Source organism: Microtus pennsylvanicus, chromosome 11 (genome assembly GCF_037038515.1).
Source record: "Microtus pennsylvanicus isolate mMicPen1 chromosome 11, mMicPen1.hap1, whole genome shotgun sequence".
NCBI classification, from domain to species: domain Eukaryota; kingdom Metazoa; phylum Chordata; class Mammalia; order Rodentia; family Cricetidae; genus Microtus; species Microtus pennsylvanicus.
In genome coordinates this window covers 21,176,720-21,198,681 of record NC_134589.1, presented here as the reverse complement: position 1 = coordinate 21,198,681, position 21,962 = coordinate 21,176,720, and the positions used below count along the sequence as shown (strand labels likewise).

Sequence of the window (21,962 nt, the reverse complement as noted above, 5' to 3'; positions counted from 1 at the left end):
CCCCGAGGTTTCCAAAGACAATTATCAAAAGCGCAGCCTGGACCCCACCTTAGAGGAGAGCGAGGGTCTCCCACTGCGACCCTGCTGGAGGGGCAGGCCAGCTTCCAGTTCAGCTCTAAATTATCCCACCAGGGGGCGCTCTAGTGCAACAGTGAGTATGTCACCGCGGGTACCAAAGAGACACTGCTCTGCCTAGGTTTCTTCTCTGCGTCCCTTTTCCTGACCCCTCCATTGGGAATCAAATCCTGGGTAAAGTTTTGGGGGTGTAGCTGCATCTTGGAGGGCAATTGAATGAGAAATAATCACTTGTTTATGGGGTATTTTCCAGAAAAGCAGACTGCGTGCAGCAACTTGTCTTCAAAGGTTGACAAGCCTATGTTCTGTCGCAAAAGAACCTTGACAGCGTGTTTTGGGTCCTAACTTGAGCACAGCTACTTCTAGACCCTTGATCTAAGAACAGTCCTCCTTGATCCCGGCAGGAGGGTCTTTTCCACCCAATCCTACTTGCAGAGTGCTGGGCATGGAGCCCCGAGGATAGGCCGCCAGCCAGCTCAGCTCAGGGAATTCGTGGAATGTGACCTATTGTGCAGCCAGATCACACTAGTATTTTTATCGTGTTTTTAAAATATAGTAATATGACCAGCATCCTCAAGAAACCTTCTGTATGTCCTTTACTGTATCACACACTGGAAATGAACCGCTCTTGGTTCCGTGTGCTGCCCAATCTTCCCCCACTTTCCAAACTGCCTTTTATTAATGATGATTTGGGGACTCCTATAATTTTTTTTAATTTGTTATTTTTCATATTAAGATGTTTTAATAATTTTTTTTTAATCCGCAAAGTCTCTGGGCAACCCTCTAAAGCACAGTAAAAACTAGCGAGAGTGTTAGCTACACATCTCACTGGCATGAAGTGGTTCCTCCAGAAGTTTCTGTGCCCCTGTTTTAAGAAGTCCTTACTGGTAACAGTAAGTTTTCTAAGGATTTGTCCATCTCATCCAAATGTGTAATTTATTGGTTATAAATCTTTCCATTATATTCTCTTGTCACCTTTGCCGTGTCTGAAGTTTCCTTTTGTTTGTTGATTTTCATGACAGGGTTTCTCTGTGTAGCCCTGGCTGACCTGAACTCAGTCTGGATGTAGACCAGGCTGGCATGGAACTCAGAGATTCGTCTGCTTCTGCCTCTCGAGTGCTGGGGAGAAGGGCATATTCCACCAACACCTGTTTTTATTTTTTATTTTTTTGATTTTTTGTTTTTTTGCTTTTTTAAAGATTTATCTATTTATGAGTGCCCTGTCTACATGTACATCTGAGTAACAGTAGAGGGCATCAGATCCTCTAGAAATGGTTGTGGTTCCTGGGAGTTGAACTCAGGACCTCAGGAAGCAGCCAGTGCTCTAATTGCTGATCCATCTCTCCAGCACTCTTTTTTCTATTAGATTTATTTACCACTTCCTCTTTAGTGTATTTTGCTTTTTCAGTTTCCCAGAATGAATGTTTAGTCCATGATCTTCTTTTATTCTTTTTTTAAGATTTATTTATTTATTATGTATATTCTCGATATTCTGCCTGCATGTATGCCTGCAGGCCAGAAGAGGGCGCCAGATCTCATTACAGATGGTTGTGAGCCACCATGTGGTTGCTGGTAATTGAACTCAGGACCTTTGGAAGAGCAGACAGTGCTCTTAACCTCTGAGCTATCTCTGCAGCCCCTATCCTTTTCTAATATATTCATTCGAGCACTCTCTCTCTCTCTCTCTCTCTCTCTCTCTCTCTCTCTCTCTCTCTCTCTCTCTCTCTCTCTCTCTCTCTCTCTTGTCCAGACTGGCCTCAAATTCTGGATCCCCCTGCCTCAGCCCTCTGAATGCTGGCACCACCACATCTACTCTTGAAAGCATTTTATTATAAAAAATAATAATAATAAGGTTACAGAAAGGTTCTAAGAAAACAAACGAGGTTTTCTCCCCACGAAGCAGGTGTCCCTTCTAGCTGTTATCCTACCACAATTGCTTTATCATGGTCTGTGCCCCCCATCTCCATGTCCCCCACCTCTTCAGCACTCCTTCAGTGTACACACACCATGACCTTTACCCCAAATAATAGAGTGCTGTTTCCTAAAGATAAGAGCACAGCCTCTGTGCAACCACAGAACAACTGTTAAAATGAGGAAGTTCAGCCCAGATGTGATACTATCTAATCCATCACTAAATCTCACTAATGGTCCAATAATGACATCTCTGAGCTTGTTTTGTTTTGTTTGCTGTTACAGAATCCAGCTCAGGACCACATATTGTAATAAACTGTCAAGTCTTGTTAACTTCACTTTTTAAGACTGATTTTATGTGTGTGAGTAATTTTGTCTGTATTTTTTTTATGTACACCATGTGCAGACCCAGTGCCTAAGGAGGTCAGAAGAAGGCACTGGCTCCCCTAAAACTGGAGTTATGGGTGCTGTACATCCTCAAATGGGTGTTGAGAACCACACCCAGGCTGGGCAGTCGTGGCACACGCCTTTAATCCCAATACTCGGGAGGCAGAGGCAGGCGGATCTCTGTGAATCCTAAACCAGCCTGTTCTACAGAGTGAGTTCCAGGACAGGCTCCAAAGCTACAGAGAAACCCTATATCAAAAACAAAACAAAACGAAAGAACCAAACTTCTGTAAGTTCAACAAGCACTCTTAGCCACTGAGTCACCTCTCCAGCCTCTTGTTTATTCATCTTAGAGCACCTTTCATTGCAAAGGGCCCTCAGGCCTTAGCACAACTGACTCCATGATGGCAGTACCATCAGGATGTAAAACTCAGCACGTAGACAGCACCGCCTGCTAAACATGGAAACAAAGACCTAATCCATCCATAGTTCTGGGAAAGTCTCTAATTGTACCAACCTTGCCTTTTGGCTTCTGTAGTTCTGCTTCAGGCTAACCGTTCTTGTTAACTGAAATATGTCAACCCAGTGTTCAGATGGAAGCTTTACCCCAGCCCCTGGCATCCATATACCCAAAGAATCTGGAATGTTCCGGTGGAAATTCCACCATACCCCATCTACCCATATCCCCATAGCCCATCTCTCTCCAAACCCTGCCACATCTCAGAAAACCTGCCAAATGATGACCCCTCCTCCAGTAATGCTCCAGACCACTCCCACAGGGTGCTTAAACTGCCCCCTAGAGAACAAACAGGTGGTTTTCTGGTCTCTCTTCTCTCCTCTTTAGGGGGCTGGAAAATCATCCACAGTGCTGTATCCATTAAACCTGGGCCTTCTCTAATTTGGTTTGATATGGTTGGATTTGGATTGCTGAGTCTCTGGAGAGACTTATGGGGCACAAAAACTTTTACCCAGGATATGGTTTTTGTGCTTAAAAATTCACCCTGAGGCTGGGCGGTGGTGGCGCACGCCTTTAATCCCAGCACTCGGGAGGCAGAGGCAGGCGGATCTCTGTGAGTTCGAGACCAGCCTGGTCTACAAGAGCTAGTTCCAGGACAGGCTCCAAAACCACAGAGAAACCCTGTCTCGAAAAACCAAAAAAAAAAAAAAAAAAATTCACCCTGAGAGCCTGGCAGTGGTGGTGCATGCCTTTAATTCCAGTACTCGGGTGGCAGAGACAGGTGGATCTCTGTGAGTTTGAGGCCAGCCTGGTCTACAGAGTAAGTTTTAAGACAGGTTCCAAAGCTATACAGAGAAGCTCTGTCTAGAAAAACCAAAATAATAATAATAATAAAATTTTAAAAACTTCACCCTCAGAAAGGCTCAGGGCTACCCTGGGATCCCAAACATCCAGTATAGTCGAAGGCCAACTAATAAAAAGACTTTCTATATCTGAGCAGTTAGTCTTCTCTGGTGGATACCCACACTATCATGTCATTAGAAACATTTTAACAAGCTGTTTGTTTAGTTATCGTTTTACATTTTATTGTTATTGTTACTATTAATGTTGTGTATATGTGACACACCCTGAGGGCAACTTTGTAGGTTTGGTTTTGGTTTTTCTCCTTTTTTTTTTTAATTTTTAATTTTTTTTATTTTTTGGTTTTTCAAGACAGGGTTTCTCTGTAGCTTTGGAGCCTGTCCTGGAACTAGCTCTTGTAGACCAGGCTGGCCTCGAACTCACAAAGATCCTTCTGCCTCTGCCTCCCGAGTGCTGGGATTAAAGGCATGCGCCACCACAGCATAGCCTCCTTTTTGTTTATATGGATTCCAGGGATTGAATTCAGGTTTGCACAGTAAGCGCTTTAATCTGCAGAGCCATTTTGCCATCCAGAAGTAATTTTTCTTTCTTTTTTTTTTTAGCACACATGCTAATTTTAGTTGATTTACTGTATGTTGTATTGAGATTTAGATTATGTAAGATCTCAGGCTAGGGGTTCAAGAGGAACCCTGAGGTAAACTGCCCATTTGGATAAGAAATTGGGCTTTTGGAGAGAGAGCGGCTGGGGCCGTGAGTTCAGGCTAAACCGGTACCCTTCTTACATAACTTGAAGACGGGAGGACTCACGATGTGTAGTTGATGAGTAGCCCAGTACTTGCTTGCAGTCAAATGTCCCGATTTCCAATCAGCAGGGGAAAGGGGAAAGGCCTTTAGTTAATGCGTGTCCATCAGAGGGCCTCTTGCAGCCCTGATAGTTTAGGATGCTTGGTCAGCTTCCTTTGTGGAAGTGGGGATTAGAGGATTTCAGACTCCGAGGCAGCAGCCACATCAACCGTGTCTGCCTTCTCTTTTACAGGTCCGAGTTGCCTCTAGGCCATACCTGACAGATTTATTTGGGTGTTTCTTGTTTGGTTGGTTGATTTGGTTTTGGTTTTTCTCTAGAAAACAATTTACATGTTACATTTTCGTTTCGTTTTGTTTTGTTTGAGATAGGGTTTCTCTGTGTAGCCCTGAATGTCCTGGAACTCGCTCTGTAGACGAGGTTTGCCTGGAACTCAGGCTTGCACCACTTCCCCCACAGCCCAACTATGCTTCATACTTTGTTTTGTTTTTGTTTTCAAGACAGGGTTTCTCTGTTGCCCTAGTTGTCCTGGAACTTGCTTTGTAGACCAGTCCGGCCGCAAACTCACAGAGATCCGCCTGCTTCTGCCTCCTGAGTGCTGGGATTACAGGCGTGCGCCACTTCTGCTGGGCATTACATACTTTTTGAAATATCATGTTAGGGACTCAGGTGACACCAGTTAGTTCCCATCCTTGACACCAACTTAAGCACATTCAGGTAGTAGCTGCCTCCTCTCTCCACTACAGCGCTGTCCTTTCTTCTTTAATTAGTAAGTCATTTATGGGATGGGACGGCATCTTCCTACTACACATGTTTCCTTTTATACACTTTTAAGTTTTTGTCATCAGTTTTAACACACATTAATTTTGTTTTTTTGTTTTGTTTTTTGTGTTTTTTAGTTTTGTTTTTCAAGACAGGGTTTCTTTGTGTAGCCCTGGCTGTCCTGAAACTAGCTCTGTAGACCAGACTGGCCTCCAACTCACAGAGATCTGCCTCTCTCTGCCTCCCTGAGTGAGTGCTGAGATTAAAGGTGTGTGCCACCACCACCCAGTCAGTTTATTCTTTACGTGATAATTTTTAAGTACATGTAAAGAGCTTAATTGTGATATTTTCATTCAACATATAACATTAGGGATATTACTGTTATTTTGCGACAAGGCCTCACTCTGTAGCTTAGGCTGGCTTTGAACTCACAATCCTCCTGCCTTAGCCTCCAGGGTGATGGGATTACAGTCTTTTTTCCCTCCCCTTCCCTTCTCTTTCTGGCTCCTTTCTTCTCTCCGAATAGGCCCTCATACTTTCATTTGAATAACTATTTGCCTATTTTTTCCAGATCAAGTATGACTAAAATCATTGCAAGACGATGATGTTCTAAGTGCACCATTCTTCCTGCGGTCGGCTCTCTGCCATCTATCCACAATCACCAGTATTTACCCAGCTAGCGTCCACTGGGCTCTACCATTCATTTACTATCTTGTCATTCAAAAATTAACTATCAGGTTAGTAAAGACTTTTAAAGGCTAACCGGCAAGCCCCAGGATCTTCCTGTCTCTACCTGTCCAGTGCTGGCATTACAGCTACACACCATGAAGGCCAGCTTTCCCCCGTGGTTTCCGGGGACCGCACAGGCTTACTGTGCAAACACTTGACCCATTGAGCAGTCTCCCCAGCTCTCAGAATCCTATTTTAACTTACCTATTGTCGACTCAACTGTGCCTTCTCCACATTCTGCTTAATGATTGCTCCAGAGATTCCATAAAATAAACTCTCACACTTTACAGTCTACTTAGCATCAATACTGTGACAGTTCCCATGGAATATGAAAATCTTGGCATTTTTATAGCTCCATTTCATTTCCTTTGGGGGGGGTGCTTTTTGTTTTTGATTTTGATACAGGATCTCTTTATGTAGCCCTGGCTGTCCTGGAACTCAATATGCAGACCTGTCTGGCCCCAAACTCATGGAGATCTCCCTGTCTCTGCTTCCTAAGTGCTGGTATTAAAGGCGTGCACCACCACTCCAGGCTATAGGTCCTTTGTTTTTGCAATAGTTATCACATGCACCATACACACCACACAATTTTCTAATCCCCACACTAATCTTTTTAATTAAGAAAGAAAAAAGTCAGGCTGGAGAGATGGCTCAGCAGTTAAAAGCACTGGCTGGTCTTCCAGAAGACCCAGGTTCCATGCCCAGCATCCACATGACAGCTCACAACTGTCTGTAACTCCAATTCTAGGGGATCCAATAACCTCACACCAGTGTGCATAAAATAAAATTAAATAAACTTGAAAAATAAAGGAAAAGCTCTTTCAATATACTGATGTGTTCATTTGGTGTTATTCATTTCTGAAAATGCAAGTTGATATCTTATGCTATTTATTTCCCTCCAGCTGAAGAACTTTCTTTAGAATCCACATGGTTCAAAACCAGCAGTGACAAGCTCTCCTAGTTTTCATTTATTTGAAAACACATTTATTTTTCTTCCTCCCTCACCTCCTCTTCCCTCTCCCCTCCCCCCCACCAGCAACAGTGGTCAAACCCAGGGCCTTGCACTTGCCACCAGCTTATATCTCCAGCCCTGCTTCTATTCATGAAGAATATTACCATTTATTTTATTTCAGCAATTTAGTGATGTAATTTCACTGTACTTTGGTCTCCATTGTTTGTGATGAGAAATCAGTAGCCATTCAGGCACGCGCGCGCACACACACACACCACACAGTATGTTTTCCTCTAATTATGATGGGCCTAGGAGGGTTTTCTTCGTATTTGTTCTGCCTGTGGCTATGATGTAAGAATTTCTTGGAATCTTTTTTTCCTACCTCCTTCAGTCTCTCCCTCTCACTTCCCCTTTCTCTTTCTTCCTCTTCCTCTTCAGCTTCCTTTCTCTCCCCTCTCCCCTATGACTCCTAGTGAAAACTCAGAAATGGAGGAAGTTTCTTTATGTAGCTCAGACTGGCCTGAAGTTTACTGCGTAGTCTAGGCTGGCCTCAAACTTGAAATCCTTCTGCTGGGATTGTGGGAGCAGAGACATCTTTCTCGCTCTTCTTCTGGGACTCCAATGACACAGCACCGTTACTTTTCTCATTGCTGCGATGAACCGCCCAAAGAGAGCAGCTTAAGGAAGGAAATGTGTATTCGGTCCAAGGCTTTGATGACAGTCAGTCCCCGTGGCAGGGTGATGTGACTGCCCACACTGCCTCTGCAGTCAGGAGCAGAGAGAGAAGAATGCTTATCATTGCTCAGGTCCCTTTCCCCCTTTTATTCAGTCTTGAACCCCAGCCCGTAGAATGATGCCGCCCCCTTCACTTAAGCTTTTCTGGAAACAGCCTCATAGACACACCCAAAAGTATGTTCCCATGGTGATCCCAAATCCTCTGAAACTGACAACGAAGATTAATCATCACAATGGACCGGATATATTCTTTGACACGCTGTCTCACTATGTAGCCTAGGCTAGCCTCAACCTTAGCCTCCTGAGTACTGGGATTACCAGTACAAGCGTGCAGCACCATTCCTGGTTTTGCGTGTTATCTCTTACAGTCAAGGCTAACTAAGGAAAGGGTCCATCACTGAAGGAAGTCAGGGCAGGAACTCAAGACAGGAACTTGGAGGCAGAACTGAAACAGAGGCCATGGAGGAATACTGCTAACTGTCTTGTCTTTTATGGCTTGCTCTGTCTCTTCTTATATGTCTCAGTACCACCTTCCCAGGAGTATCACAATCCCATGAGCTGGGCCCACTCACATCTTATGACTAATCAATAAGATGCACGACAGATTTGCCTATGGGCGATCTGATGAAGGCACTTTATCAATTGAGGTACCTCTTCCCAGGTAACTTTTTTGAAAACCAGCCAGGACAATTGACCACTTGTCAGTTTGACACACAAACACATCACTACTGAATAATAATCTTTCCTTCTTGTATATCTCCAAGAACTCATGTTAATATCAACACGGTAACCTAAAACACATTGTCCCAACTTTTAAAAGTCTCACAATCTTTAAAAATTCAAACACATAAAAATTTCAGTCCCTTTAAAACATCCAAAGTCTCTTTTAAAGTTCAAATTCTCTTTAAAATATTTGGAAAATATTTTAGATATTTAGATAGGTCTAAGATTCCAGACCTATCTATAAAATTCCAAATTCTCTTTCAGGCTCCAATAAAATAAAAATAAGTTAAATACTTTCTTACTTCAAGAGGGACGAATCAGGGCATACTCACAATCAAATCAAAGTTAAGTCAAAATTTGACCGTGTAAAAAGTTCAGTGCTTGATGTCTGGGACCAACCCATAATCCTTTGGGCTCCACAGAGTCTTGAAATGGTTCCATTTCTTTTGCTTTGTCATCTGAAGGACCCACAATTTGTCTCCAAGGTTCAAGCTGGCTCCACTCCACATGTATTGTATCATATGGCATTGATATTTCCAAAATGCTGGGGTCTCTGCTTCAACTTCATCAGTAGCCTCTCGAGCTTTTTTTCAGGGCCTCTGAACCTGCCACATGATGCCAAGCTTCAGTTTCTCTCCATTACTCCTTCAGTCCTGGGCCTCCTCTGCAACTGAGGCTGCACTTTTGCCAGTGGCCTTTCCTGGTACTGAACCTCAGCTTCTCTCTATGACCCTCTCATGCCTTCAAAACTAGTACCACCTGAGAGAACCTTAGAATATTACCAGATTTCTCTGCCAGCACAAGTTACTGCCTTGGCCCCTCTCGATCACAGCTTTTATGAGATGGCCCTGAGGAAACATTTCCCAGAAGATGACCAGCACCAACTTTCTCAGCAAAGCAAATATTCCACATGAGTGCTTCTGGTCTCTCTCTCTCTCTCTCTCTCTCTCTCTCTCTCTCTCTCTCTCTCTCTCTCTAAGATTTTATTTTTTTGACACATCATATATCATAATTATGGTTTCCCCTCCTTTTACTCCTCCCGGTTCCTCTCCACCTCCCCTCCCACCTGGATCCACTCCTTTTCTGTCTCTCCTTAGAAAACAAATGACTTTTAAGGGATAATTAATGGTCATATGATACAATACGATGTGATGTGATAAAACAAAAACACATCAGAATTGGACAAAACAAACAGAAGAGAAAGGGCCCAAGAGAAGACCCAAGGACCAGAGACTCAATCATTCATACATTCAGGAATCTCATAAAAACACTAAACTGGAAGCCATAATGTATACACAGAGGACATGGTACAGATCTGTACAAGCCTTGTGCCTTCTTCTGTCTCTGTCTCTGTGAATTCATATGAGCTTTTATCATACTGACTTAGAGTGCATTATTTCTTGGTGTCTTCCATCCCCTCTGGCTCTTAGACTATTTCTGCCTCCTTTTTCACAGTGTTTGTTGAACCTTGAGGGGAGGGATTTGATGGAGACATCCCATTTATGGCTGAGTGTGCTGAGAGCTCTCTCTGTGTGTAAAGTCTGGCTGAGGGTCTCTGTATTTGTTCCCACCTGCCACAGAAAGAAGCTTCACTGATGATGACTGAGCAAGGCACTTGTCTATGAGTATAGCAGAATGTTATTAGGAGTCATTTTATTGCTGTGTATTTTGTTTGTTTAGAACAGTATTATTTGGTTTTACCACTAGGTTGCTAGACTATCCAGTCTCAGGTTCTTGCTCACCCAACCAGTGTTAAGTATGGGTTCCATCTGGCAGAGTGTGTCTTAAGAAATATGAAAGAATGAGAGCCAGTAGAAATGTCACTAGAAGGACTCTGAGTTCAGTAATTTGGGATTCTCCCATATCTAATGGAGTTGAAGATGAATATTACCTAGATTTTCTGGACTATGTGGATGTGTACTCAGAAGTTGGCATTCATTTGAGATGAGAAATAAGAATCCAAGAGTTTATCATCTAAAGTTCGTAGAACAGGAAATAGAGAAACTATGACCATAGCAACTCTTATAAAGGAAACCATTTAATTGTGGTTCTCTTACGGTTTCAGAGGTTTCATCCATTATCATCATGGCGAGAAGCAAGGCAGCATGTAGGCAGACATGGTGCTGGAGAAGGAGCTGAGAGCTCTTACATCTTGACTCACAGGCAACAAACAGGAAGTAGTCTGCGACACTGGGAGTGGCTTGAGCATATATATGAGACCTTAAAGCCTGTAACATGAGCGGGGCCGGCTTGCTGTTGGGGTTTTTGTCCTGCCCGGTTCCCACAGCTGTTTAGCCCCAAAGAAAATCACACATAGGTCTCCATAAATTATAAGCTGATTGGCCCGTTAGCTCATGCTGCTTATTTGTTCTGGTTGCTTATATTAATTAACCCATTATTCTGATCTATGTTAGCCATATGGCTCAGTACCTTTTTTCAGTGGGGCAGATCACATCCTGCTGCTTCGGTGGACTGGACAGGAGTGGGAGGAGTCAGCTTCCTCCTTCCCAGAATTCTCCTGTTCTCATTACATCATTTCTACTTCCTGTCTGGTTTTTCTGCCTATATTTCCTGCCTGGTCAATCAGCGTTTATTTATAACATGATTGACAGAATACAGGCAATTCTCCCGCACCAAAAGCCTGTCTCCACAGTGACACTTCCTCCAACAATATGATACCTATTCCAACAAGGCCACGTGTACTAATAGTGCCACTCCCTTTGGGGGCCATTTCTTTCAAACCACCACAGATCCTTCTCATCCATATTGATGCAGTATCATTCATGCACACATGTATACAAGGAGGATGGGTCCACAGTTAAGAGGACTTGCTGCTCTTGGAGAGGATCTAGCTTTAGTTCCCAACAACCATGTAGCAGTTCATGACCAGCTATAACTCAGTTATGGGGATCTGATGCCCTCATCTGGCCTCCTCAGGCACCACGGTACATGTAGTGAGGAGGCAAGCAGGACTGCTTTTTATCCCGCATGGCTCCCGCATGGGTAGCTTTACACCAGAAATAACAACACACAAATTATATTCATTTAAACACTGCCTGGCCCGTTAGCTCTAGCCTCTTACTGGCTAATTCTCACATCTTTCTTTAACCCATATTTAGTAATCTGTGTAGCACCACGAGGTGGTGGCTTACCGGGAAGATTCTAACCTGTGTCCATCTTGGGCCGGAGCTTCATCACATCTGCCTGAGGCATCTGCCTCATTGCCTTCTTCCCAGCATTCTGTTCTGTCTTTCCTGCCTACCTACGTTCTGACCTATCAGGCCAAGCAGTTTTCTTTATTAACCAATGAAAGTAACACATAGAGAGAAGACCCACCTACATCAGGTACACATATACATATGAGCAAAATACTCATACACATAAAAATACAAAGTAAAATTATATAACAACACAGTTGTATCAGAGGCATTTGGATAAAACCTAACCAGGTTTCTAATGGCCCATTCAGTAAAGAAATAAAATTTAAAAGTCTTATTCTCTAAGCTATTGTTTGTAAGTATATGTTGTTTTTTATTTTGTTTTTGAGATAGAATCATGTATAGCCCAGGTTAGCCCCACATTCACTTTGGGAGACTGGCTTTGAATACCTGATCCTCCTGCCTGTATCGCCTAAGGATTAATGGTGTGAGTCACCATGCCTGTCCACTTTTTATTGTTAGAAGTAAATAGTTTTAGTTCTATATATCAGTGTATTTAATTTTCACCTAAGTTATACTTATAACCTTCAGTTATGGCAAGTTTAATCACATATATGTAAACACATATATGTTAAACTTGCTATAACAAAAGGTTATAACTATATATATATTATAAATTATATCTTTATTCCCCATATTTAAGTTTCACCTTTCACCAATTTTCCTTTGGCATACTTGAACCTTCTGGTTCTGCCCTCACTTTTTCTATTTTGGAAAAATCCTTTACTTAGTATAAGACTTTACCGTTTAAAATCTTTTCTAATCTAGGAACATTTCCTTTTCTTTTTATCTTTTTTACGAAAAGTAGTCTTTCTTTCTTTTCCTCCTTGGGTACTGAGGATTGAGCCCAGGTCCTAGACCAGGCTAGGCAAGTGCCCTGCCACTGAGCATCTTCAGGTTTCCCCTTGTTATCTTGAGCCAGAGTCTCAGTTTTACACCCAAGCTGGTCTTGAACCCCTTCTGTAGACTACTCAGTCCTAGAACTGCAATTCTCCTGAAACAGCATCCTGAGCAGCTGGAGTCATAAACCTTTGTCACAAGCCCAGCAAAACACATTTGTAAGGGCTGGCGACATGGTTCAGCAATTAAGAGTGCTTGCTGCTCTTGCAGTGGGCCCAGGTTTGGTTCCCACCACCCATGTCAGGTGGCTCATAATTGCTTTTAACTCCACCTCCAAAGGAATCTGAAGCCACTGGCCTCTGCAGGAACTTTCACTTATGTGCGCACACACACACACACACACACACACACACACACACAACACAAATCTTTTTAAGAAATGGGTTTTGCCATATTTTTATATATTTTTCATACTTGACGGTTTCTTTTTATTTTTTCTTTTTTGTGCTTTTTTTTTGTCTTGTAGGGTTTTGTTTGGGGGTGGTGCAGTGAAGCTAGTTCAACAGCTGAAAGTGATTGCTACCATGCCTGAAGACATAGGTTTGATCCCCAGTAGGGAACTGACACCCACAAGTTGTCCTCTCACAGTGGTATGCGTGTGTGCAAGGTCACATACACACACAAAAAAATGTAAAGTGAGAACATTTTTAAAATGTGTTAATAGTTCTAGAGGCATTTTTATCTTCCAAAAAATTAGAATTATTAGGTTTATTTAAGTATTACTGATTTTAAAGGAATTTGGACTAAAGTTATGCGTGCATTTGCTTAGAAATGAATTTAAATTAGACTTTGGGAGACTTTACTGTGTAAATATGTATAATATTTCTAATGGCAGCATATGGAACATATTTACTGGTAAGCCAAAAAAGCACAAAAAAGAAAAATAAAAAGAAAGAAACCATCAAGTATGAAAAATATATAAAAATATAGCAAAACCCATTTTATGTCAAAACTTAATCATAAAAAAGCAAAATAATTTTACCAATTTAAATGAAAACTAAATTCAAATATATAACAGAATGAAATAAATGCAGACCACCAATTATTTATCAACTAAACCTTTGTTGTTGTTGTTACTCAAAAAAAAAAACCCATCAGTGCATAAACTTTAGAATGCTTCACTTTCTACTACAGTCTAAAGAATGAATGTTTCCATTCCTAGCCAACAATTCCTTCCTTTCTACCATGTCTCAAACTTGAATTTGTTTCACGTTAATAGACTGGTTATTCAAGGTTGCTACCTCAACTTACCCTACACCAAGAGTAATTATCACGCATGGTGATGAGCCCTAGGTTCAGGTCTTAGTCAACCACACACACACACACACACACACACACACACACACACACACACACTGAGCAAATTATCAAACTGGCTTGGGTCTAAGAAGAATATATAAAAGTGACGCAAAGGGGTAGTAAGCTAGGCAATAACAAGTAACTGCAGCATAAGACAGTGGTTTGGGGGAGCATGGTTGTGGAGGAGGGTCTCATGGCAAGTTATTCTGTATGCAGTGTCCTGGCATGTAATCTTTGTTTTGCCAATGGGGGTGTTAACTGGAATTTTTAGGAGCAAAGCCTGGGCCCTGGCAATTCTAATGAACTAAGCTCAGCTACTCATCATGAATATGCCAGTTAAAGGGTTGAGGAGAGAAACGGCTCAGCAGTAAGAGCACTTGCTGCTCTTGCAGAGGACTGCAACATATAGGGTCTCCTACACTCATCCAGGTCATTCACTGCTTTCTGTAACTCCAGTTCCAAGGAATCTCCTGTCCTCTGTGGGCACCTGTACACACACGGTATACATGCATACACAAGCACAAACACACATACATAAAATAAAAGTAAACACATTTTTTAAAAAGGAGGGAGAGGTAATAGTGAAAGTCAGAGGAAAGAGATTCAATGCAGCCACATTAGGAAGAAGAACAGGTCAACAGGTCTGCTCACAGTGTCAGAGTCCATCTTTAGGACTCTGACATGGGATTACCTTTAGAGAGGAAGAGGTATGCATAAGTAATCAGTCCCGGCCGTGACCACCATTAACCCATCACTGTCTCAATCTTTTCCTTCTCCCAATCTGAGATTTGGTGTGCATGGAGGAGGATCCCAGTTTCTTGCAGTCCATTGTTTCAATAGTCTATTAATCAAGGGAGGGACACAAGTGTCTTTTTAGAATATGTTCTTCCTACCAGGAAGGTCACATTTCCCCACTCTTTGGTTTTACATATTAATATTGAGGTGAACTATACCTGTATCTGAAAAAATTGTCATAAACAGAATTCATGTAGGACTCAAGGTCAGAAAATAATCAGGACACATAACCGTGTATAAGAACCATTTCTCGGGGCTGGAGAGATGGCTCAGTGGTTAAGAGCATTGCCTGTTCTTCCAAAGGTCCTGAGTTCAATTCCTGGCAACCACATGGTGGCTCACAACCATCTGTAATAAGGTGTCCTTTTCTGGCCTGCAGACATACATACACACAGACAGAATATTGTATACATATTAAATAAATAAATAAATAATTTTTTTTTTAAAAAAAGAACCATTTCTCCACAATTTCTTGGCTTTAGTTACTTTTGGAAAGACTCCATTCCAAAAGTGACTCGATTTTTGCTGTTGGTTTTAAAACACTTAGAGCCTTGCTATACAGTATAGTCCAGGCCTAACCTCAAATTCATAATCTTCATACCTAGCTCTCAGATACTGCTATCTTATGAATAAGGGCCACTCTGCAATGTGTGATATTTGTTTGTTTCTGTTTTGGAAATGCTCTCTTTCTTTCTAAATATTCCCTGAAGACATCACTGAGTATCCACTCAGTAAGTTGATCTCAACCATCCTTTGTTACCAGGAAGAGATCTGTCATGGTTAGTCTGATATGACTCCACCATTGGTAAAATAACAAATGTTGGGAAATGACTATCAATGAAATACTTTCAGGCCAATTTTAAGCAACTGAGAGTGTCTTAATGTGTAGCTCTCGTTGACCTGTCTCTACCTCTGGAGTGCTGGAATTAAAGGTGTACACCACCGCATCTGACTCTAAGAGCAAACATTTAAAGAAACTCATTTGAAAACGAAGTACTTGTTTAGAGATGTACCCCCTAAATGATCAGTGTCAAATATCTTTTGTGAGGAAGTAACATTTGGAGTGCACAATGTTAGGGCAGTCTAATTATCTTTAAAGAGAATTACAGTGGTACACTTAGGAGCAAACAAAGATAAACCATAAACACAAACATGAACACACTAGCAATTCTAGTTGGGTGGCTACCAGCTCGATTAAGGGTTATCCTTAGTTTTCCATCTTAAAAGGCTTATATAATTATTTCAAATTAGCATTGATGGAAACAGGAGAAAAATAAACAATCAGGCACTTGAGAAGCCAGAATATTATATTTAGCCAGAAACAGAAATGATAAAATTACTTAGGAACACTGGTTACAGTTTCTTGTTATTTTTTCTCTCATTATAGACAGTAATGAGCATAACTCCCTAGAAACTATGTCTAAGGGCATGACCTAAATTTCAGTCTCGACACAAACTGTCTGAATGGAGAAGCACATGAATAGCTCCTGGGTAGGACACCTGGACTGAGCAGCTGATGCTCAATCTGGCAAAATTTTGCTAACCTCTAGATAGGGACTCTGGGTAACCAACCATCTTTGGCTCCTGCTCTTGCAGGAGCTCAGCTTGCTTCCTATATTTTTTCTCAGTTTTCAAGATTTATTCATTTGTATATTTATCGCTGTGTGTGCACGTGTATTAGGGTGAACCTATGATAAAGTCTTTTCTGTAAATCCATCTTCCTGTTGCCCATGAAATTCATCCCCCGACTTTACCAGACAAAGGATCCAGTAACCACTGGCCTGTGGTGATTCTGGTTGCCATTGACTGTCTGGGACCCTTGCCCCCAAGCTAACAATCATCTAAGGTGAGAAAACCTCTGTTATACTCATCAGGACCCTGACTTTATCCCCAGCTTCCCTGATTACTATAATTACACACTAAAATTCTTTACATGTTAACTCAGCTTCTGTTTTTGAAGCAAAATTTAGATTATTTGAATCAGTAACATAATGGTGGGGCATATGTTCCTACTAAGAAATAGATCATTTAACTAATATGAAAACATATAGTTGTGTGCTTGGGGGTGGGGAAGGTCTTAAATATCTCACTTTTGGGTGGGAAGGACGTATTTTGAACATACCTACAAATTTAATTTTTATTCCAAAACACCAACAAGCTTTTGGTCTATTGTAACGTTTATAACTTCGGATTGTTTGTGATTGAAAAAGAGGAGCCTGAACCTGGACAGGCATTTTTGAGTCCACTCTCCACCCTGCCTGGATACTTTAGAAGTTCTGCCCCACAGAAACAAAGGGTAAGGACCACCCCGGACTGAGACTTAAATCCGGGTTAGGGATAGTGGACCCCAAAGAAATAGGTGTTCTTTTCCCTGAGTAAGGAAAACGTGGGCCCTGTCACGTAGAAGGTTCCCTTCATAGTACAGAATCCACTTAGTGACGCTTTTGTAACAAAGGAATCCTGTCATAAAGGGCGGGGCAGGGCAGCCACAGGTGCCAAGGCTCCCTGAGGCCAGGGGCCTTTCCTCCTGTTTGTCTCCCTCCAGCGCACTGCAGCACTGTGGATCGCCCCCATACTGCATGCCATGTCCTTCCCACATGTCATGACTCCCCTGAGCTTCTGCTTCTGCGCCCCAAGTCGTCTCCTCACCGGACAAATTTTGCTGGTGGTGATCCAGGCCGATCATATTGCGGAGTGGGTCCAGAACCCAGTTCGGTTGACTTCAGAGCCCTGGGTGCCGACCAAGCTCTGGTGGCACCTCTCTGATCGTCCGCCCAAATCCCCGCAAGCTCACACATCCCAGGCAGGTGCAGGGGACTTTGGTTACCTGGGGTCCTCTGCTCCCTCTCAGATGTTCTCCCCACCCCGGGAGTTGACGGAGAGTTTTCTCTCATTCCAAGATACGGATACCTCTGCGCAGCCGCACCCAGAGTCAGATCAGTTCACTGTTCCACATCAGCATCTGACCAACAAAATGACTCCACCGCGGAAGCTGCCAGAGAACATTTTAAAGCTAAAACGGGATCAAAAATACTCTCCACAATTCAAAAGTATTTCCGGTCTGGACCAGGCTACAGATAGCCAGTTATATGAAATACTTGTTCCACCACTAGACAGTGAGAAATCGAAAGTTACAAAGTTCATAGCTTCATCCCAGGACTTGAAGAAAGATCTGGCTCAGCACAAGAAACCTGCTAAGGTGGCTTTTGGAACTACTACAAAACAATTTGCAAAACCTCCACCGCGAAAAGAAACTATGGAGGATGATTATTGGTATCCAAGTATGAATGAAGCTTATTCTGACAGCTTATCTCTGCAATCCCAGGGGAACAGAAAGGAGCCTCCAGAGCCATCTGGGCAGGTTGAGCCTCCTGAATACCAGCTGGAGGCACAATCTCAAGATTCAGAGAACCTTGGTGCAGCTCAAGAAGGCCGGGATCACCTCCCACCCCGTCGTAAGGAAAAGGATTCTTCAGTTCAGAAGAAAGAACCAGTTCATCAGTTTGCTTCTGAGGAGGCTGCAGCAATAGAGCAGCCTGTGATAAATGGTCCACCTCCAGAAAGAATGAGAGCTCAACACTCAAACATGCCAAATGTCACAGTGAAGCCTTTAGATCTGGAAGTGACCATAATCTCAGGGGCAGATGAAGAGACTCAACATACTTTGAGCCACCAGCAGGCCCCAGGCCATCTTTCAGAGAGTGCTGGGGATATGGGACCTTTATTAATCCAACAAGAGGCCCCAGTCCCGCTTTTAGAGGGTCCTGGGGAGGTAGCACCTTCATTAATCCACCAAGAGGCTGCAGCTCCAAATTCAGAGTTCTCTCAGGAGTTAGAACCTCCGTTATCCCAGCAAGAGTCCTTGGCTCCAACTCCAGAGCTCACTGAGGTGTTGGAGCCTTCATCAACCCAACAAGAGGCCCCAGCTGAGATTTTAGAGCTTCCTGAAGACCTTGAAAATTCTGGTATCCAGCTAGAAGTTCCAGCTCTGCCTACAAAGCTCCCTGAAGAAATCAGTCCTATAGTTCAGCAAGGGGGTACAGTTCCAGTTCCAGAATCCTCTATGCAGAGTATAGCTGAAGCTCCAGCAGCAACCATTCCATATCCCACTCAGCATCAAGTTCACCATGATACTTTGCCCATGTTTACAGTCAAACCTCCAGATGTGGCACTCACAATAACTTCTGAACCTTTTAAGGAAGTTGAACTGTCTCCAGCTCAGGAGGAGACTCCAACTCAGACTCCAGGTCCTCTTGTGCAAGCTGCACATTATCCTAGCCTGGAACAGCATCCGGATGAACTTTCTGAATCTCCTGCCGAGATTGAATCATCTGAGGGTGGCCTGGAATCCCAAATTCAGCTTCCAGAGGAAGCTGAGGAAGAGGAGGAGGAAGCTTCTCTAATTCATCAGGATGTCCCATCACAGCATCCAGACCCTCTTCTGGAGGATGAGTCTTCTCCTATAGAACTAGAGCAGCCAGCTCAACATTCTGAGCCTCTTGAGGAGGTAGGATCAGGTCCTGGAAGCCAGCCAGAAGTCTTAGTTACACCTACAGAACTCCCTGAAGAAGCTCCAACTGAGCAAGCGCCTCCCCTTCAAGTTGTTGAGAACGTCGTTGAAACTCCATCAATTCACCAAGTGACATTCCAGCCAACTCAGAGTGAAGAGCACCATTATCACTTTCCACATGTTGTATTTAGGCCTGTGGATGTGGCACTTACCATAACTTCAGGACCTACCAAGGAGATGGAATCTTCTCTGATGCAGCAGGAGTCCCCAGTGCATCCTCTAGAGTACCCTGGAGAGGAGGAACCTTTTTTCAGTGAGCAGGGACAGCCAGCTGAACCTTCTGAACTGGAAATTCCAACTCAATCCTCAGAACATGCTCTAACCCAACACGAACAAGCAACTCTGTCTTCAGAATATCATGAAGTGACTGTTTCACCCTCAACTCACCATCAGACTCACCAATCAAGCTTATCCTCTCTAAGTGTTCAACCTCCGGATATGCAGTTAACCATAACACAAGAACCCACCACAGAGGTGGGACCTCCTCCTGTGCATCATGAGGCTATAGTTAAGCCAAATACAGTCCCAGAAAAGGATGTAGGCTCTTCTACAACCCAGCATACCAATCCAGCTGTAACTCCAGAGCCTTCTGAAGGGATCGAACCCTTATCAAATCACCAAGAGTCTCCAGTTCAATCTCCAGAACCTGTTCAGTATGAAAACCCTTCTCTAAACCAGCACGGGGGCACAGATGAGAATCCAGAGCTCCCAGAGGAGCTTGAACCTTCTTCAGCCCAGCAGGAGACCCCAGTGCAAATTCAAGAGCTCCCTCATGAAACAGTAGTTCAACCTCCAGCACATCAGGAGGCAGCAGGTTCTGACCTGGTTCCTAGTCAAGTTCATCTTCCAGCACCACACAGTGTCCCAGCTAAGCCTCCAGAGCTGATTAATGGGGTTGGAACTTCAAGCCAACAAGGGTCTGAACCTTCGAAAGACCAGCAAGAAGTTATAACTCTGCCTCCGACCCTCCTTGAAAACCAACAGCATTCTTCAGTTCATCCAGATGTCCCCACCCTGCCTGAAGAGCTTCCTGGAGAAGTTTCTTCAGGGCAGGAGGGGAACATATCTCTGCCCATAAAGCACCCTTTGGGTACAGAATTGTCACCTTATCAGCAAGAACTCCCAAATAAACCTCAAGAACCACCTAAAGAGTTTTTTCTTCCTCCACTGGGAGATACCCTGTACTTTTCACCTGAAGATCTAGAAGCAATATTCAGATATGAGCATTCAATATTGCATAAAACCACAGTTAAACATCCAAACCAAGCACGAACCAGAGCTCCAGAGTCCTCTTTGAAAGTTTACTCCCTTCAGGAGCAGGAGGAGGACCTACTTCAGCCTATAGGTCCCACTGAACAAGTTGAATTTTTACAAGTCCAAACTGAGTCCCCTTCCCATACACCGGGATATCCTGAAACTGAATTTTCTCGGCAAGGGGCTATAGCTCCAAAAGCAGACCGCCACAAAGGGGTATATTCTTTTCCAACTCAGCAGGAAGGCCCATTTCTACCTCCAGATTCTACTATGGGTGCAGAACCTTCTCCAGCTCAGCATACAACCCGCTCTCAACCTGCAGACCTCTCTGAGAATGTGGAACCATCTCCAGTGCTACAGCCCACCAATACACAGGTTTCAGAACCCCCCGTTACCTCATTTCGGCCTTTGGACCTGGAACTCACCATAACTTCACAATATACTCCAGAAGCAGACCACGCTACAGTACCAAAGAAGACTACACCTCCACCAACACATCCTCAGGTGACATTTCCACATCAGCAACCTTTGGATCTGGAACTTACCATAACTCCACAACCTACTCCTGAGGGAGAACTTCCTCAAATTCTGCCAGAGACCACAATTCAGATTTCACAACCACCTAGAGTGATTATAGTTCCAGTCCCAATATATCAGGTGGTGACAGTTCCAACGCCACATCAGGATCACATTGAGTATCCAACAACACCTGTTGTCTCCTTTCAGCCTTTGGACCTAGAACTCACCATAAATTCAGAGCCTACTAGAGAGACTGAGCCTCCCACAACCACAAAGATGAATACAGTTCCTCCTCCTAAGCGCCCCCACGTTCAACCTTTGGATCTGGAATTTACTGTAACTCATCAATCTACTGCTCAAGTAGAGCTTCTTCAAACTATACCAGAGAGCACAATTCATCTTACAGAACCAACTACAGAAGTTGTAACTTCAGCCCTAATATATCAGGAGGTGACAGTTTCAGCACCACGTCAGGATCAAACTGAGTATCCAACAGCACCTGTTGTCTCCTTTCAGCCTTTGGACCTGGAACTCACTATAAATTCAGAGCCTACTACAGAGAGTCCGCCATCTACAACCACAAAGATGAGTACAATTCCTCCTCCTAAGCCCCCAACAGTTCAACCTTTGGATCTGGAACTTACCATAACTTCACAGTTTACTACTGAGGGAGAATGTTCTCAAACTGTGCCAGAGATTACAACCCAGATTACAGAACCACCTAAAAAGGTTGTAGCTCCAGTACCAATATATCAACAGATGGCAATTCCAACCCCAAGTCAGGATCAAGATGAGTATTCAATAATGCCTGTTATCTCTTTTCAGCCTTTGGATCTGGAACTTACCGTGACTCCACAAGCTACTCCTGAGGGAGAACTTCTGCCAGAGACCACAACTCATCTTACAGAACCACCTAGAGAGGTTGTAGTTCCAGTCCCAGTATATCAGGAGGTAACATTTCCAACGCCACATCAGGGTGAACCTGAGTATCCAACAATGCCTGTTGTCTCTTT

At 43.3% G+C, this 21,962-nt stretch overlaps 1 protein-coding gene across 1 annotated transcript in view; it reads left to right on the top strand.

Annotated features, from left to right (window-relative positions):
* LOC142831549 (uncharacterized) overlaps positions 1–21,962 on the top strand; it is an 86,952-nt gene that overhangs the window by 15,299 nt on the left and 49,691 nt on the right. The window contains exon 2 of the mRNA XM_075941775.1: positions 17,458–21,870. Within this exon, the coding sequence (XP_075797890.1) occupies positions 17,458–21,870 (4,413 nt within the window). The remainder of the gene's footprint in view (positions 1–17,457; positions 21,871–21,962) is intronic.